This window comes from Anopheles coluzzii, chromosome 2 (assembly GCF_943734685.1).
Source record: "Anopheles coluzzii chromosome 2, AcolN3, whole genome shotgun sequence".
Lineage (NCBI taxonomy): Eukaryota > Metazoa > Arthropoda > Insecta > Diptera > Culicidae > Anopheles > Anopheles coluzzii.
The window spans coordinates 47,050,029-47,070,891 of record NC_064670.1 but is presented as its reverse complement, the minus strand read 5'-3'; the positions used below and the strand labels follow the sequence as shown (position 1 = coordinate 47,070,891).

The window sequence follows — 20,863 nt, the reverse complement described above, 5'->3', positions numbered from 1 at the left end:
AGAATCTAGATCTGGCTCGGTTTATTTCTTCCTTTCACCCCGCTCCTCGCTAAGCCGGAGTCCGGGTCGATAAATAGTTCAGGCCGGACCCCTTGTACAGGTTCGTGCCGGACCGTGCGCCCGATTGCACTGCAGTGTCGGGCTCATGAACCGAAACTCATGACAATATCATCACACAGAGCTAGTGGGTAAATTTTAATGAGCGCGTCAATTTCGAGTCACCAGAGCACAATTGACCACCTAATCGTGGAATCGAGATCGTGCAGCTTATGCTTGATTTAACAGCAATTATGCTCTGCCTGGTGCATCTTTCCCACCCCTGTTCCTAGCACCCGCACGCGAACAAGCATTGGGCGGCGAGGTGGTTAGACGACTTCCTCGAATAACTTCGTTGCAAAACCACCCCGAAACTGGTCGTGCGCGGAAAATCGATCCGACACGGCAGATACACGCAAACGAAACTACCGGTCGGTACTACCGTCGCCGCAGACCTACGAATGCAATTTTCCGGCTTCGGATAAAGTTGTCGTCGAGGTTTTCGTCTTGCGGGTGCGGCATCGTTCTCGAGAACCTGCTCGAATGAATAATAACTTGCTGTGCAATGCACACCGGTGTGTGCGGACGGTGCTATCCGTGCATCTGCAGAATTTGTGCATTTGCAAACGCAAATTAAATATCAATCGATCGCGCGCTGGATTCCGTACTGCCGTGCCCGATACGGTCAATTGCGGTCCCTTTGCATTGCGGATCCCGAAAATCAATCGTTGCAGCTGTGTATGTGTGTGGGGCGTTGGGCGGAGGCGCCTTACTTTTTCTCGTTTACGTGACTGACGGGTCTGAATTGTCTAAGCGCGGCGACGGTAGACAATTTCCGCTCGTCACGCACGAGAACTATCAGCGGTTCTCAAGATGGCGTTGTGCGCGCAGTGCAGGGTAAAGAACGGGATTATTCATCGATTGGTTCGTTGTGAATGGGTTCTACGCATGCCATCAATCGCGCTGCGTCGTGTTGCATAGCACAATCGCAAGCAGCCGGGTGCGGGTCGATTCAAATCGATTTGACTTTTGCAACGAATTGCTCAGCACGATGGTATGGTGGCTGCCAGCACTGTCATGCCATCTGGGAACGATTGCTGTTTGCTCTTTGCGAAATTTCAACGATTCAAAAACAAAACACATAATATCGTGCAAGATTTTTTTTTACGCCATGTTGCTCGATGACATGGGTACGTGTATTTTTCCCGCCAATCGAAAATGTACCGTCGTGCTGACAGGCGGCTCGAACATCAACATGCACCTTCAACGTGTATTCGAGTTGACTCGGTTTAGGTATACAAGAGCATGCAGAAGTGCACCGAACACAAGCACACTAGCACGATTAACGAAACAGCCTGCAATTGATCAATTTGTGCGGCACGACAAATGATCTTTTAATCGCTTAGCATCAAACAACTCTATTGAATGGAGGCGTAGTGGTTGGGAAAATCGATCAAGAGTACAGGGGGAAAGTAAATGCAAGCGGGGCTTCTATTCCATTGTTTGCCATCGCATCGTGGGAAAATGCTGCAATGCGCCAAACTGTCATGGTAAATTGCAACAAGTTTGTAAGTGAAGGTGTGAATACATGTAAATGGTAGGGTAACGAAACGGGAATGTTGTTTGACTTGTTGTGTTGGGAGATGAAATTAAATGTTCTAGTAAAATCCTTCTGTTTTTCAGTGTGTTTTCAGTTATTCTTATTTCATTATTTCATCAAATTGTTCAATTTTGCTTTTCATTTAATTATTTCATGAGCTTTATCTAGATCCTGTGTGAAAGAGATGAATCTTTTCTCAATCCTTAGAGGTAGATGTAGATGTAGAAATGTAGATTTACATTACATTGATCTTCTTATAAAAAATGTCAAAATAAAAAAGGGCCATCTTCTAAATTTCTAAACGGGCCATTTCTAAACAAATAAAAACAGTAAAACAGTAAAAAATCAAAACAATTTTTGCACACGATATTTTTTAGCCTAACCTGTTATATAGCCTTATCAGTTCCATTGATTGTTAACAAAAACTGACTATAAACACGATAAAATCAACATTTAAAAATATTATTGCTACAGAAAAAGAACGGCGTAACCAAGTTGTCAATAATTGATGACCTAGCATACAAAATGTATATTTTTATTTTAATTTTGAAAAGCCTTGCACCACTGCGACTTTTATCATCATCTCCCTCGAACCAAAACAACAATCGTGCATCGTACACCCAATCATCATCAAAGCCACAGCATCGCAAAGCGTGAATCGTTCCATCATGCAGCGACGTCGTCTAACTGCACTCAAGTTTTCCCCAACTGCATTGAGCCAAACAGAATAAAACAGACACAAAAAACGACATGAGACAACAAACACACGCTTACTAAACTGAACATCGTATCGCACTTCCACTCTCGTGATGATGGACCATAAAAAATCGACCCATCCCATCGAAAACCTCCTTCCGTCCTACCTCCTTCCTTTGCGGTATTTAATTAGAGCACCGGGCCACGTTCATCGGGTGGCATAAATCATGGTTAGCTGGGCCTATGTGCGCGGCTCTCTAGCTCAGCTCCCGTTCGGTCGGTTTGTGTCTGGCAGGTGAACGCTTCATTCACTACCAGCCGGTCGTTGGACAGTCGTGCAAAGGGCAGTTTACAGTTGCGATAAGAATAGCTACAACCGTTGGGATTGTTGCGGAATTTGCCGTAATGCACCTCGCGCCAGTGCGCATCTTTAGTGTTCGTGAAGCAGGGTAAAGTGAATTCAATTCTGTAGACAGCGCCCTACCGATGGCAATGCACCATTATTTTAATAATAGAATAACCGAATAATGGTGGTAGGAAACCGGTAATAATGCGATAATACGTTCGATATTGCAATTAATCCTATGGATGGTACTAAAAGTAGTGATAAATTAATAGTGGGGATAGTGAATTAATAGGGAGCATACTTTAAAATCAAAGCTGAATCAATACCATCTGTGGCGCTTGAGTAACATGGATAGAGTCACAAAACTGCAGCTGACCAAACAGGTCTCAAAAATTATTCTTACAATGGAACCATAACGTCAGAACAAAAGTATCTTTTGCCGTAATTCATATAGTAATTTAGCTATGAAGCATTAAAAGAGCATGATAACCTACAAAAATGTTGTTGTGTGGTGCAGAAAACTTCCTTATAAAACACATTTTTGCTAACCCACCATTTTAAACCGCCCATCACAAATTTAATTTGTGAACATTTCAGCTTTCTCGCAATGGTAAAATGCGCGAATTCACGTAGCTCTTCGCTACAGGGCTGTTCCAGTTTCCAAACGCTTCACTCTATTTCTGTTTTGCCTCTTAAGTGCTGGCTAGACAAACAGCGCACAAGGGTCATGAGAAGGACAACATGACGACGATGGTGGCTTTTATCGTATGATTTCGAGTTTGCAAGGATCAGTTTTGTCCCTTGATTGTGTGCCGGTCACGAAGCAAAGCACACGGAAGCAAAGTGAACGCAAAAGAGCCCGGTTCCTTAATTTCGAAACGGCGTGTACAACAGCAAAGAAGCGACTTTATTGCAAGCGCCCGGAGCGACCGGACTGTTTATGAATTTTAATTAACCAACGAAACGGTGGACAAAAGGTTCAAAAATTAGTATTAATTAGCGAAGCCGATTGTGGAACGATCGTGGTACGTGCCCTTTCTTGTTCTACATTCTAGTGTGTGTGTGTGTGTGTGTCTTTAAGGGTATGTTTGTCCATTTTTCCAGTTTCGCAAAATAAGCGGAAACTGTGCAAAATTTACCCAGACCTCGTCTTACGACAAGGGTTTTCATTTTCTTGTTTCTTTGCATTCTACTCTTTTTCTCCACCGGCCATATTCAACCATTCTGTTGCTGGCGAGCAATGGAAATCCCCCCCCCCTCCCCTCGTTTGACCCTGTCGGTAGGGAGAGATGAATAATTGACAATCATCGCCACAAGCAACATGTTAAACACAGAGATTTAGGTTGAATTCTGTTCTCGACTCTATCGGATGCCCTTGTCCGTTCAGCTCTCCGTCTGGACCCACCCGGCCTAACGTCCGACGGTAACTTCTGTGCATTCATTTAATGAATTACATCTTGATCAGACGCAAGAGACTTAAATCATGCCAACCAGCGTAGCACACATATACACACCCTCAGGGCGTATTAGGGTGCTTTACTCTCATGTGGCAGATCTCCCAACAACCGGCCGGAGCTGATTAGCACGCAATTGTTCATCGGAAGCGCAGGTTGGGGATGAACCGGCTGCGGAGTATGGGAGTGTGGGAAAGAGATTTATCAGTGCCAGTTTGCGAGCCATACACACATCCTGTTTACCGGTAGCTAGGGTGTAAGAGGTGGTAACACCATCCCCGAATCGCCGTCGAGTGTTGCGTTTGGCAGACGGGAACAAAAGCCGATTGAAACGTGTGATGGATGAAAACTCGAAACCGTAGAGAATCCCAGCACCGATATGGCCCATACACACATACACACATACGTGCAGTGTGATTATTCTAGCAGCTCACCTACTCGAAACAATCTAATAACGTAATCCCTTTCGAGTGGGAATTGGTCGCAGCCAGGATGTGAAAGCTCTAGAGCACTAGGGTTCTTCGAGCGAGTGGGAGGTATGGGGCTTTCGGTACGTGTGTTAGGAGTACATATTTATCTGAAAGCAATGAGCAGGCGAGCTACGACGAGCTTCCTGCTTTCTTGCATTAACGTTCCGTTACATGAGCACGATCGATGTGTGCAAACAATACACAGAACAAATACGCAATTTCAGCTTCGTCTGGTTGTTTCGTCCGTTTAACCACGTTCAGTTTCGGATCGTTTTTGAGAGCATGGACGTTACGCCACCGAGTGGCACGTGGATGATACATACGTGTATGTGTATTATGTGCAGACAAATATCAATATCAACGTGTTTTCGATGCACGGAAAACTGTTACGCTTTGCATAATGTTTACATTTTTTGATCAAACGAACTAGGCTAAGCGATGATCCCCAAAAGTTTGAGTAATCGATACTCTTTGTAGTAAGCTGTTATCTGTTTTTTTTATTATCTTTTAATAGAATTTAACTGTCCAATAATCAACATACGTTTAAAAGCATGTCCCAACGAACGAAAATGAAATTATTGTAATATGTTCTTTTATGATGTTAAATTAAGTTTGTTAAATTTGATTCATTCATTCATTTGTGTGATTCCCATCTACAAAATCTCTGTCGGACAAAATTTATGGAGAAAACATTTTCCATATCAGTTCCATATAGTTTAAATTATCATGGTTACAAAAAAAAACAATGTATTTGAACAATCTTAGCAGTATCATCTCAAAACAATCTCTTTGATCAAATACAGCTTAATTACATACAAACCTTTAGTGTGGTGTAATATTTACGCAGCTTGTAAAAGGTGTATGGATGATAGATTTGCTTTACTGTACAGATCGATTCCAGCTGCTTCATATACCTGGTGCCAGATTGAGCAATTACAGCATGAAGAATGAGGTTGAACCCAAACAAAGGTGTTTAATAACGCATCACATGAACTAAATTAAGTAAGCCCTAGATCAGTATGCCGTTGTCAAACTATTTGCATTCAATCGTTTTCTCTCGTTATCAGGGCCACTTTTAATCACAACTCCTCAAGGGTTTTCGAGTTTCTTGTGTATTCCCTCTTTTTTCTTTGTCGATAGCAATTCTGATTCTTTTTACATAAAATTTGTATGATGATGATGATGATGATGATGATGATGATGGTCCCTCCACTTTCCCCTTCAAAGGTTCGAGAAGGACGAAATTATCTTAAAGATATTTAGGTATAAAAATGAAAGTAATATTTCTACATAACACTCGAGTGGATGATTGAACGTTTTCGACCCACTAATGAATCCGATAAGGTGCCGCTAAGTCCTATCATCTTACAACCAGCGGGTCTAAACCCCAAAGTCCACTATACGCGCGCGTGTCTCGAATCTTTGAAGACTCACATTATTTTTTTAAATTTTATTCTAAATTATCTTATTTTTTCATAATAGCTGTTAAACAAAAACAAATTAAAAAATACATCATCATCATCAAGTATATAAATGCGGTTATGATTAAATACTATTACACAATACAAACAAGCAAGCACTTCTAGAAGTATACATTCTACATTACACTATACTACTATACTAAAACACTTCACGACCACATTACTAAATAACCTGTTTCACATACAGTGCACATTCCTTTTTGAAATTTCCCAGACTTGTGGCGTTAACAACTTTTCTTGGCATCAAATTATACATTCGAATTCCCTTATAGTATAAGGAGTTCTGAGCTCTTATCCCATTGTATCCCATTAGTTGTCTTTATTTTCCACTTATTTTTAATATTCATCACATTTTAGTTATACTGTTTCATGGTTGGTTGTATTATTTCAAAGATAATTATTGATTTCTAACACAAAACAATAGGGCTACCTCAAATCATCTTTGTTTTATGTTTTATTTTTCGTAGCAACGCAATTCATCACGTTTGAATGAATTTACTAAACCTATCAATATATTGATTGTTTTTAATTTTTATATTTCGGTCATTGAAACATTTACACAACATCTACTTAATCTGTAGTCATTAGAAACCCTTCCACGATGGTATGGTCGTAAAATTTTACGAAACATTGCAGACAAACTTTCCCCGAATAGTCGTACTCAATAGTACTCCGATCGAAATCGAAACATGGCTTCATTTATATGTAACTATTGACAATATACGGCTTTTTGTTCCAATATAGGGCAACATCGATAGGACTGTGAGTGAATCAATGAAATGAATATTAACAAAGAGGTTTTAATTTACCACAACCGAAAAATAAATGCAAATAAAAAACATTTCGTAAACATCTAGAAAAAAGCATATCCTGTGTAACAATGTCTATGCTTTCAGTTACATTTGTTCTTGTGTTCGTGGAATTTATGAAAATGCATTTATTGGTATCATTTATCTGTATAACAGTACGTAACAATATTTACCTTTTTCGCACTTTGCACTCAATTGATTGTGTCTATTAGTGCAGGTCAATATACCTTTACGATAACTGTAATTTTTGAAACATGTTACATGTGTATGGCACATTTCATCCTATTAAAATCTCAAACAATTCCATCAACAGGAATACATTGATACATGGTGATGGTCCAGTGCGATTTTACATTATGGTAAGGGCTTAAACTGAAACATATTTCACAGCACAATTGCTACTCTTTTGAAACGCACAAAATACAGCTTAAAACAGAATCCTTGAATTGGAGCATTACAGCCGTACGTGGCTAAAGTCAGCATTCGTTTTAAAGCAACCTGTTTTGAATGCAAACTGCAAACTCAAGCGCGATGATGGTACCATTCCCAAACGGTGCTAGAATATCGTTTGTCCCTCCCAATTCAGTACGCCATTGGGGTGCAACAGTAACAAAAAACACATCGAAGAACCATCGAGATGATGTATAATTTAAAATCATCCTTTTACCCCTGCTTACTCATCTCGAAACATGGCCCCGTTTTTATATGTATCTCACCCCTGATAGTTTCGCAAACCTCCTATACCCGAGGCCCACATGTCGCTGGGTGGTGCAGCACGCGATGCACAAATATATTCATGATTATGCATTTTTATGGAACCTGCTGCTGCTGCTGCTGCTGTTTCGAAAACCCCCTGCCACCCTCGCCCAACCATCGCGAGCTCTTCCGTGTTCTACCAACCGACACTCTCCCGGTGAGCAGCAGCAGCAGAATTACCCTGTTGTACTGTAAAATGGCATGCTGTGGGGAGCGACTTTAATCCATAGGGGCCACTTAAACCGAACCCTGGATGATGATGCAGCTCCCACGCTGCAGAAAACGTTCGTGCTCAGCAGCATCTAGCAGCAACCCCACCGCAGGATATCTCCCGTACAGAATAGAACCGTGGCACTGTGGTTGGGCGATCAATTGACTTTGTTAGGCCAAGCAGAGAGGCACAGGGCTGGATGCAACCCCTTAAGCTGACAATCTCAATCTCCCCTGTGTGTGGATGGTGAAGAAAAAGGCAAACAAAAGGCACAAATTACTGCTACTCCACCCCCGTTGCTGGGCACTGCCACGTTGTTGCTCAGCCAGCCAGCGGCAACCTTGACAGAGGTCGTAACGTTGCGGTGGCTTTGTGTTGCATGCGAATCAAAAAACATAAATAAGCCAACAAGATACCAGCACCACAGCCGAGCGAGTTGCATTTAATCTTACATTATCCCCGCGTTTCTTTCGTTGCAGATTCCAAAGACGACTGTCCGCGAGCGCGGCTACAACGTGCTACATCCGCTGAAAGTGCGAATCACTCACTTGACTAAGCGCCAAGCGACGGACGACTATGGCGGTTGTCAATGCGCTGCTACACCCTGAAGTACCACCGACAGCTGCTAGGCAAACCCAGCGGAGCCTGGACCTGAGGCACACCGGCTAACCTGATGCCAATGCAGGAGTGAAACGTAAACGTGTACACAGCCCCAACTCGATACAGCGATTCGCGCGCGTTCGCAAGCCAAAAGGATCTCATACTCGTTTAGTTGATTTTAATTTCTCATTACGTTAAGTGTCACGTTTTCCTTTCACGTGCTGTTGTTTTATTCCATTGCGTGACTGTGTGTATGTATGTGTATGTGTGTGCTTAATGTGCATGGAAACTTTGATGTAAATTGCTTGGGGTGTACCAGAACGCTGGTTGTGGTGATCACATCTCAACAGGCGGCACTTTTGACAAGTTGGCAAAACTAGATCGGATTAGAGAGGGACGGTAAAACAGCAAAGCAAAATAACAGAAAACAGAAAAGATAACGATAACATGACGATGAAGCTGTTTCGACGCGGTTCGCCACGATGTATCGGGCTGCTGTCTGCGTTCGTGACGATCCTGCTCTGCCTGTACTACATCTCCATGGGGCAACCGTCGCCGGCTGGATCCGGCCCATCCGCTCCGACGGGGATGGACGGCAAAGATGCGTCCGGCGGTCCGATGACAGGGGGCTTAGCCCATCAGAAACGGTAAGTCCATAACATACCCTGACTTTTATGACTCGGCTTTCCTTGTTAACTGCGTGCGGGTTCGGGTTCTGTTTGTTTCGGGCCTGTCAAAAATGCCACCGAACGCCTCTTTATCATCGCTGTCTGGCGAATTTACATTCACCATTATTTCACCACACCACGCAGCCTCATTTCCGGCCGATTACCAGGGCGAATCCTTTTTCGTGCGTGTGTGCTTTTTTGTTTTATTCCGCGGGGTAAACACTGACACATTTCCGTACCGGAACGGGCGATTTGTTTGGCCATTCGGCAGCGAGCGAAACACGGATTATTATAGCGCGAGAAGAGAGGTTGCAGGGCGTGCAGGCCGGCATGTTGCGTGCAAAAATCGATCCAACGTTTACACGACGAGGGGGCGAACAGATCATCTTGGTGCTCCCTTTCTCCGTGCCTCTTTCTCACAAACACACACAAACACACACACACACTCATAATTTTACGGGGCAAAGTTTTATGTTTTATTGGAGGACCACTTGGAAGCTGACGTTAGCGAATGTTCCGGATTCCCTGTCTGCTGGAGAGCGGTTGGGCTGGGGCGGTGGGGTGTGGAGAGAGTGGAAGTTATGAGAGCCAATTTGGGATTATGGCTGCTCGTGCTTAAGTCGAAATTGTATGACTTTTTGGAATTGATTTTGCGAGCTGAAGAGTTTATTTGAGTTTTGTATCGGGTCAAAAAGATCTGCCCGGGCATGTACCGGTGCGGTAGTAACAATGGACGGGTAGTTTAGTACGGAGCCCACATTACGTAGGCATTTACTGCGGGAGCAGGCGGAAAGTTGTTTGGAAGCTACATATTGAAGCAGTAAAACTAATACCGACGGTCATTCAAATGCACGCTATATTACCATGTCGAGATTTCGTGTCATTAAAACGGAACAGTCCTCTCAACGGAACGGTTGGGTCTAGGTAAGGGATCAAATGAAACGATGGCAGCTATTTGACGACAAGATCCGAACCATTTTCTACGAACCTGGGCAAGCTACGAAGCTGGACTTATGGTCTCTCGACATATTAGATTTAAGAAGAATTATACATTTAGGAAGGATTACTTTAAAAATAAAGATTAAATGAAATTGCTTACTTTATAACAAAGGGTGGATTAACCAGCCTGTGCATAAATTTTACAACTGGTTAATGGTGGTGAACATGATCATTGACCATGGAAATTGATTAACCGGCAACCGTTTGGTCCCAAGCACGAATAATCGACGTTCTACTGTAATTCATTTTGGTAATATGTTTTAAAACCTGCCGGTGATTCATAGGCATTAACAGGTACAAATCAATTACATTCTAGTTTGTATACACAACAATAAAATCAAACAATTCAGATAAATAAACCATATATGAATGAAATGGTCTAGAAACCAAAGTTCTAACAAGTGTCCATGAAAAACTTTTTTGAAGGGAATGGAAAGAGGTTTCAACATTTTAAGGTTTTGATAAGACACGATTGTAACACTTTTGCCGTTGTAAATCGACTAATCAACATCAAAAGAAGCCTATACGTCTAAAGACTTATTATGTTCTATACCATATTCAAAAATTGGGAAACAAATCTAGCAGTTTCTATTCCCATGATTTAATTACAAACAATATATTCTATCAATTATTTTTACACAATCGTTTTTGTGAGACTGACATTTCATATTACCAAATATGTTTGCTTAAAAAATAATCTTTTATCGTAAACATCTTTAAATATCGACCATTAAAGTGCGATGCTTTTCAACATTGGCGGTACATGGGACTGTGATACAATTTTTACAGCAAAAGCGGTTTGAATGATCGAGAATCTGTGTCACATTCATTGATGTGTATGTGCCACAGTTCCGAGAATTACTAATCTTCGGAGCAAATGTATCAAATGAAGCAGACACACAATAGTATTGGAAAAGGCTTTTAAAAATACATGCTGCCTTGAATGCATCATACCTCAGTGGGTTAAATACATGAAAATTGTAGTGGGTTTAGAAAAATTGTATTCATATATGTGTACATTACTACCCTTCTAGGCGCTTTGCATTCTTATCTAATGTTTGAATCTAATATTATACCTAAAATACACTTTGAGTGGATTTAATCAATAACCTATTTCTCCTATTACTGATGATTTCTGATAACTAAAGAATTGATAAACGCGAAACTCTGTTGGAAGGATTTACAAAACATCAAAATATTTAAAGTGAAATAAATTAATGCCTAGGCATTCTATAGTTTGAAAGCAAAAATTGAGTTCTTCTTGAGCTTAATACTAATCAATCACAAAAGGGTAGCAATATAAAATGCAAGAATGAAGCCTGAGCAACAATGGACGCTGCTCACATGCAAAACGGCATTCTGATTGAATCATGACTAAAAGGATCAGCGTTAGACGTCGACACTGAAGTAAATATGTAAATAATTCTCGCTCGCAGCATCTTACCGTCAAGCGGCATGCGAGCGTGCGGCGTCAACAAAGGCCCATATATTTGCCCAAAATGTAATAAATCTCGCAAAATTAACACACGAGCTCGCAGTTAACCGGGAATCGAGCGCTATGCTTGCAGAATTCGCTCGCAATCGCTCCGCAGACCAATTATGAAATGTAACACGCCGATTTCAGGGCGAAAGAACGGGAAGGAAATAAAAGTACGACTAAATTTTCACACTGGCACACTGAAGTTTGCCCATAATTCTCGCCGCCGATGGTGCCGCTAGTCTTTGTGTCATTAAATGTGGCGGGACAGCATGTGTAAGAGCGCGGGAAAGCGCTAACCTACATTAAGGTAGAACTTCCTTCATGCCATCCAGACGATTCTGCTGAGGAGAATGGTCGATCGTAGCTTCCGCTTCTGCCCGGTTGCTAATGTCATATTTTCGGGCTCACTAACTGGCGGTACAGTATCAGTGCCTGGGGCAGTTGGCAGGGCGGATAGAGTATTATGCTTCAGCATAGAATCGATCGGAAGTCGAAAGGCTAGATGCTCGGGATGGAATGTAATGGGAGGAAGGTAATGTCGATGAATTGGTGTGTGGCAAGCGCAAGAAGTGTTGGTGCAGACCATACATTATCCCACTTTTCCTCTTATTTCCTGCCCGATAATGCTTGGGGCGATGTTTTTACCCCCGTTCTCGGCCCCGTACATACAACGCCCGCTTAGAAGGCCGGGCGAGCAAGCCTTTATCTGAAGGCAATAAAAAATCACATAAAGCGAGATATAAGTGAGCATAAATATTCTTGCACGCGCACCAACACATGGCCACATCACCAATCCATACCCGTTCCGCTTAATGCCTGCTGGCCAATGCGGTACGGTTAAGTACAATGTGTCCATGTCAATGCGTGGGCCAACGTACTGTCGTAATCGTGCTATACATGCTTTACGGGTTGGTAAAAGTGGCGTGAGAATATTCTGCTGCTGCTTTCCTTGAAAGTGGGACGTAGAAATGCAACAACGAGAGTGCAATGCGCGTGTAAATCTAATCGATAGAAAATTCAACCTTGTGCACAGTGGGATGTGAATGTGTTTTTCCAAGGAATAGGTACCATCGTTGTAGTCTTCTCAACGGTTTACCATACAGGGTGCGAATTTTACTATTCCTATTTGATTACTTACGCAGGTATACATAGTTAAAGTATTTTTGTTTGAAGAATTAGCAGCGATCATGTACTCCATAATCTCAGTCGTTGAGACGGGCATTAGTCGTTGAGACGCAAAGATGAGATGTTAATTGTGACCAATTTTCAATGAATGACATAAAATTGAAAACCTAGTGGTACTTATGGTGTTCTTGCTCTACAATATGGCGAATCATTTACGTTACTAATCTCAATCTAATTTAAATCCCTGAAATACTGTGAGCTGGAAAATGCTTTCGACCGAAAGTGTAGTTCGTATAAGCAATATCTTCATTTTACTTTAAAAGGAAATTATCTACGTTGCAATAGCCTCAAGGATTTATTCTGTTAGAGCTAATAATACAAACATCCCATTAAAATCCAGGAAACAATTATTGTACTAATTTTAAATTAAAACTATTTTCAGTTTCTAATACAGGGTTTCCCGCGATTTATTGGTTGGTTACCATCAATTTTTGGTGGGTCTCCATATTTTTTTGGTGCGTACCCACGATTTTTTGGTCGTTTCCCAGAATTTTTTGGTCTAATTGTATTGATATCCAATCGGAAAATACCAATAAATTATGGGATCGAACCAACAATCTATGGGATACGACCAAAAAATCGTGGGAACGCTCCAAAAAATCATGGGAACTGACCAATAAATCGTGGGAAACCCTGTAAATTAATCCTAGCTTAATCTAATCGGCTTGGCTATCGATAAATATTTAATTCGCTCATAGTATAACAGAGAGGATCGCTCGACCAATTGATGAGTTCTATACGATATTTGAACCCACCAACAGCTATACCACTAGATCGACCGTTGTTTCCTATACTTCCGACAGAAGAACTAACAAAAAGCAATCAGAGTATGAAGTAGGCCCAAATACGCGCTTAGTGAGCCAGTACCATCGACAAACGACAATATTCCCATCCACCACAACAAACTTGCACCACTGAGTGATGTCTCCGGGTGTACATCCTAGATTCTAGCACCGTGTGATGCAACTACAACCTCTGCTTTCCCCGAGGGCGGAAGTTTAAGGAGGAAAATATTGGAACAGCCCTCACTCTTCCCTCACGTGTTGTTTTTCTTCCCCTTTCCATTTTCCAACTCTTTTACCCGGGCCTTCTTTTCGCGAACGGTAGAATCGACCGCTTCGGTTGGTTGGCTTTCGATTGCTTTTCACTCGAAGTGGGCAAACTTTCTTCTCGCAAGCACTTTGGCTGGGATGTTGCGCACCCGATAGCAGCAGCCCAGCTCTTCACCAAGATGCGCCCCGCGTGGCAGTGGGATGTTAGGGAAGTAAAAATAAATAAATTGTTTGATAGGCAATTACGGCCAACAAATGACCGGAAAGGGTGAGGGAAAGTGGGGGAGAATGCGAGAAGATGCTCAATTTGTACGCTTGAAGAACGCTTCAAAGTTAAGCCTAATTTATCGGTGCATGCAAGTGAAGTCTATACTTGACAAACGTTGAGTCGTTTCAAACCATTCATTACTCCGTACAGAGTGTGTTAAATCTTCCAGATGGAATTAGATGCTGTACAGAAGGATACAAAGAACTCATTTTACGCAACCCCTCCCCCTTGCCCTCTCAATAATTATTTATTCTTTGCCAAAATGGTGTGGTGAAGTCCATTTTTATCAGAATACGTTTCCTGTCACATCCTGGGAAACCTTGATTTTCTTGATTTTAATTACTTTTTTACTTACTGTTTGCTTATCGACCGTTTCATTCTCGTGGAATCGGTCGGTTTTGGCTTGACCTTTTAACTACTTTCCACTCCCGGAAACGTTAAATGTACGAACTGTCAAAGCGAAAAAGCACCGTTTTTTGGGGAAATCAGCTACCAGAACTTTTACCAGCAAGAAACAAAACTCAAATAACCCCTTTTCCGTCCCACAACTCTGGCGTGAAGATAGTAGAAGCAGCAGAAGATTCGCTAGAATTGTTTGTGTTTGGGTGGAGAAACTTTTTTGGGGCTAGGCTGGAAGATAAAGTGTGCTCCAAAAACGATTCAACCGTGTACGGTACACGGCAGAAGCAACAGCAAATCCGCCGACACAACTCGGTTTTCAATTCCGTGGCTTCGCCTTTCAAAGTGACATCGCTTTGATGTTTGCCGTACGACGTGGTACATTAACCAATCCTCCCAATGTCTGCCTCGAGGACAACCGAATGTATTTAATTTTTTCCTGCAATTCAATGTATTTCACCATCGAACGGCACTGTGTTGGGTTTTTACGCTTTAGTAGTCGATTACCGAAAATTACCTGCTGATAGTAACATACGACCATTTGCTGCGGTGGAGGTTTATGGTGACAGTTCTGTGTTGACATGACATGTAGTAATGTAATTACTGATTGAAAATGAACCTGCATTGCCCCGGACACTGTGGGCAGCCACAGCACAAGGATGCTTCGCCGAATGTGTGTTGGAATGTCACCGTGGAAGAAACTCGTCCCGATGTTGCTTCCTGCCCGGTACCTCAACGCTGGATTATGCAGATTCGATCCGATTCAATTCCCGGTACTGTCTTGCCCTGTGTTGCCCTATACACTGCGGGCGTACGATGTGCCAGACAGACAACACCGGTAACCATAATCCTGTTGCCATGCACCAAGTCCGGGCAACTTTGTCAACCGCCATCGTCCGTCGTTTCGGAACTGCAAATGGATTCGGTGACTTTGCTGAAGGGTATGCTTTGCCAAGCCGTGTGAGAGCTGATGCTTTCGTGACTTCTCTTTCTCGGTGACTGCAAACAACGTTTCTTCATTTGAGGTTTACCGTTGTGAATGCTCGGTCAAGCAAAGTTTGGTACGAATCCGGCTGCTTACCGAATGCGGTATTATGTCGTGTATGTGAGTGTTCTGTTGATTTCAGAAGGGGTTTGAGATGCATTTAGAATGTCTCGGAGGTGCATTTGGACAATTTGGTGCACATTTAAACAAATTCATGTTATAGCCATTCTTATTGAAATTGACACACATTGACATGGACAAAACATCTGGATCCATTTAATGATATTAAAGTAATTTTTAATAGCAAATATCCCCCAGTTTCTATCAAGGTACCAAGGATGTTGACAGCATTTTAACGTTTATGTATTTACAAATGTATATTCATACAACTATATGAAGTTACGAATATCTCAAACATTTTTAAACTCTCTAACTTTTCTATATGACCCGGTTTCCTTGAACAAGTTCCTTAAGAACGTAAAATAGACCATAAAGAATTGCCGAGTAGCAGATATTATTATAATCGCAACATGCTAACCATCTGAGATAAAGTGTAACATCTTTAAAATAAACTATTTCTATAAATAGTGTGTATTTTGTTTCATTCCTTTAAAAATGTTAGTTAAAACAGACCCAATATTTTGTTGTCTTCTTTCAAACAAGCTACCGATCATGCTTCCCTAAGCCTTACCATACACTCACCGCACATGACGATGCAATTGTCAACGGTGGTGTTGAGCTGTCAGAATCAAACTCAAGCTCACATGCCAATAGCATGCGCCGCAATCTATTCGACATCAAATTCAATTGAAGAGTGTGCTTTTGAAGAGAAAAAAATACGTACAGAACGGGTACCCTATCCCTGGGGAAGCCCCATTACCTCTCTACACACGAGCAACGAATAGTGCCACACGTCGTTCGTCGCTAGATCGTTGAAATATCTTTCGTTTACCGCGTAGGAAAGGCAGTAGTAGTAAAACATTTCCACCGTTTCGTCACCTTATCTCCCTCAGAGTGTGTTGGCTAACTGTCTGTCAACGGCATACGCCCACACACGAACATTTTCGCATTTACGCACATGGAACTAGCGGTGTGTGCGTGAGAAAGAAAGCCTGCAGTAGCTTTTTAAGTGACGCTGCTCGGCATACTGCGTCCTCAATATGGGAATGGATCTGCATTGTAGTACAAATTGGATTATGTTCTCGTACACACACACATACCAACTCTTTCGCAGGATGTTATTCCCTCTTTTTGTCGCCATTATAGAAAGGTCATTGTTTCCCCCGTCACAAATTTGTTTGAAACGATCCTGCTGGCAATGTGCTGGACGATCCACCAGCCAACACCATACACAGATAGCATTTTTCTTTCTCATCAACTATTCGCCACTTGGCCTGGGTAGCAAATGACCGACTATTGTGTTCTACATCGTCTCACTACTAGCCGGTGTACATGTCCAGCGTTTAGCCACCCCCACGTGGCTTCTGTTCAGAGGATGTCCGCGTTTGGAGCCGCCATCAATAAGGGAAGGGGGGGAATCCGGGACTATTGGGATTTCGTGTGAGCTCCGGTAAACCTTATTGCATCATCACCATCATCGTCATCATCGTCTCCATTGCGGATGACACCATTTTGCCCGCACTAGATTGTCAGAGAGAGTGCTCTGCGTTTGCTCGCGAAATGTATGACCTAAGCTGCGTAATCCATCCTTCGGGAATTGCACACGAACCCTCCGGAAGCAATTGTACCGGCGAGAGATATTCCTGGAAGAAAATGGCATCTATCTTTGCAACACCGCGCACGGAACACAATTATTCCCTTGTTGCGAACGACGCGGCAACGACGGTGGAATAAAAACACATCATTCGCCAAGCGATACCACCGTCCGATCGGATTTCGGTTCACACTCGGTCCATTATGGCACTCTGCCGGACTCTGCTCGTTCGCGGCGTACATCACCCAGGACACTAATGGACGGAAAGGCAAACACGACCACAGCGTCCTCAGCACAAGCATCGACGGTCGGTTGAGCTCGAAAGTGTACGGGAGAGCAACCCACCCAAAAAAATGGCGTATCCTTCCATTTCTCTCCGTTCACGTCCACATCTCGGCGGTTCGGTTTATTAGGAAGCAATTGGATTAGTCCGGCGGTGATCTCGCCCCTCGGTTCCGGTTTGGAGCGACCTGCTGCTTGACCGTTCCCGTCCATTGGTCCAGTCCGTCCACTGTGGCCACTGTTTATAGCGTGGTCTATTTGATTAGGGCGCTTTTTTCTACCGTCGACTGAGTCGAGTCTGTTTTGTGTCCGGATTGCAATCACGTGCGAATCCGTTGCCTCACATGGGTATTCATCTAATGTATCTGGTTTAACGATATCAAGTCTCGAAACCATGCTGCGTCGCTGCTCCGCCTAACGTCCCCGGTGCAAACGAATGGGAGCGGGGCGGTGGTTAACTAAGTTAAACTAGGGTTGACATGTTCAAACTTGACACAGGAATTGAGGTCAATTTGAGGGCTACCCATAAACATTTGGTCGAACTAAAATGTGAATTTTAGACTTACATTTTATCTATGCCTTAAGCTTTCATGCTAGATACTGATGGTCGCTCGTATTATCTGCTTTCGAGTTGTCCAGAATACCTACTTTAAGTTGTTATTACAGTTTTTTTAGTATTACTTCATATGATAATTTATATCAAATGAATATTTTGTGTGATTAGATATTCGTTTATTCCGTAATCAATACAGGGTTTCCCACGATTTATTGGTTGGTTCCCATAAATTTTTGGTGGGTTCTCATATTGTTTTGGTGCGGTCCCACGATTTTTTGGTCGTTTCCCAGAATTTTTTGGTCCAATTGTGTTGATATCCAATCGGAAAATACCAATAAATTATTGCAACGAACCAAAAATCTATGCGATACGATCAAAAAATCGTGGGAACGCATAAAAAAAATCATAGAAACTGACCAATAAATCGTGAGAAACCCTGTAAGGCCGTATCCGTTCCGTTAATAAATACATAATTAAATTAATAAATAAATATGGAGCAGTCTCGTAGTACAGACGTCTACTAGTACGACTTCAAAATATATATGTAATGGGTTCAAGTCTCATATGCACCGTTCTCCCGTAGCAAGGACTGAGTTATAGAACTGCATGCTACTAATAGAATGTCTCGATAGCACGGTAGAGGTCGGCATGTAGTCGTTACTTTAGATAGAAGAAACAATAAATTATGAGTAATGAAAGTGATATAGTTTCATATCTACTAAAGTTGTCCATAGTGTTATAGTTCATATAATAAGAATGTCTTTCCTTTCCCATGCTAATATGATCCTCAACTAAAAACTAAACAACAAATTACGATGATGACAAAGTCAATAAAATGTACATTGTTAGTGTTAATAATTATTACGGTCGATTCGATGGCACCATGTTGATGCATGTTCAGTGTGGTTTGCGTCTACCACTGAACGGGCCGAACATTCCCCAAGGATCCCTATCGAGGCTAAGAGAAAGATAAAAGGTCACTCTTTCGTTAAAGCCCACAACAAGACACAGATTTTTTAGCGTCATCAAATAACATAACTGCGTAAAGAACAGTTGCAAGAGTTTGATTTTTGAATAGCTTTGGAGGAAGGAAAGAGTTCTGTAATAATGTATGCAAAAAATTAGACTTAACACAAAAATGGCACCTATTATTATTATTATTATTATTATTATTATTATTATTATTATTATTAATGCAATTAATATTTGTTATTAAAAAAATAGTTCAAAAATACTTTACATGAATATGTCTCAATGTGATCAATAGGCGCTCAAATGGTTGAATATGCATTTTATTGGCGTAAAACATATATTGGAATGGTTTCGTTGAATGATCTCTGCTAACCGTTTACATCAAAATTAAATCTAATCGAAATTAAAGTAATATAAACTACTTATTTACTGAAATAGTTTACTATTAATTTACTATTAATTATAAATATTAATTTACTAATTAAAAAGTTTTAGTTATATTTGTTTTGTTTTTGTATGTTTGTTATAGTTTCAAACATCCTTTTAACACTTTAAGCGCCATGTCATATAAATTCGCATGACGGTTTTAATCGCCGTTCCGCTTTGCATCTGACGCTCAGTGATTCTCTTGAGAACGAATGAGGTAGGAAAGAGAGAACGAGAACGACATGAGCTATGCCGCTTATCGCAATTAAACAAGAGTGATAACAATGGTAATATAAACTGTCGCTCTCATGGCTCTCTTGCCATGCGCTACGTGCTCACTCAAAAACTGTGACGTCAGGCCGGCGGTCAAAGTGTTAAATAAAAGGTCTAAATAAGACTATTGCACTACATTTTATATAATGATTGTGTAATTCACAAGAAGCAGTCTGCCTTATTGTTTATGTTTTTTGTATATTCGGTTGTTAAAATAATTCAATCAATCAAACTTTAAAATATTTAAGAACATAAAATATACCCCATATTGTTGTCACTTAACCCTCCTCAAAATGCCAAATTCACCGAAATGCAAATCCGTCATCAGCTCAATCGCGGCTCTTAATTTTATATTCGCGTGTCACCGTCATGTCGGGCTCTGGCACACGTCACCGTCAGCACGGGTTTCTGTCTAAAGCGTTCCTTCGAGATTTCAAATTCTCACCAACGCCGAGAGGAGCCGACGAAACGACGGCGTTTCTAAATCGTTTCGACAATTTAGCCTTTTTATTGCCATCGCTCACTGTCACATTCACACGCAACGACCATGGGGGAACAGGTCCGGGAGTTCGCACGTCCACCGTCACTCACTCAGTGCAGCGTGTGACACCCCTGCTGCCAATTGACAACGGGTAGCCATAAAGGTGGCCAGAACCATTTGATATGGCACGTCTGCCCCCATCGGCTGTCGCGATTCCCTCCCTCTCTGTTTCCAGCGATCACAGCCAGTAGTGGAACAAAATGGAGACGCCTGGTTGCCGCTTGTCGGCGGTACGGGAAAACGCGCGCGCGAGAAGCACACACTACAATTGCGGACCAGTTCCGAGGCAGCCAGGCGAATAATACAATTGAGCCAAAGCAGGGCGAAGCGTGGCGAGTTTCATTCAGGACACATACGTCCCTACTACTACTACCATTGTTTGTGAGTCTCGAAAGGGTCGTTACAGCACGCGAATTCGCGCGTTTCCCCGCCTGTTCAATCACCTTCCTCCAGCTCGGGACGTTGCTTGTACTGCCTCGGGAAGGATTTCGGTACTTTATTTCTCCGCTCCACACAAGATATTGAAAATTCACAATTTACCAATTCTCGTTCAATCGGAAAAATCATTCAACAATAAATATAAGCGAACGCAACCGAGTTTCGG

General features: G+C 42.0%; 1 protein-coding gene across 1 annotated transcript in view; it reads left to right on the top strand.

Annotated features, from left to right (window-relative positions):
- Nucleotides 1-20,863, top strand: part of LOC120948543 (alpha-mannosidase 2) — a 101,361-nt gene that overhangs the window by 65,779 nt on the left and 14,719 nt on the right. The window contains exon 3 of the mRNA XM_040364982.2: nucleotides 8,339-9,106. Within this exon, the coding sequence (XP_040220916.2) occupies nucleotides 8,907-9,106 (200 nt within the window). The 5' untranslated portion in view covers nucleotides 8,339-8,906. The remainder of the gene's footprint in view (nucleotides 1-8,338; nucleotides 9,107-20,863) is intronic.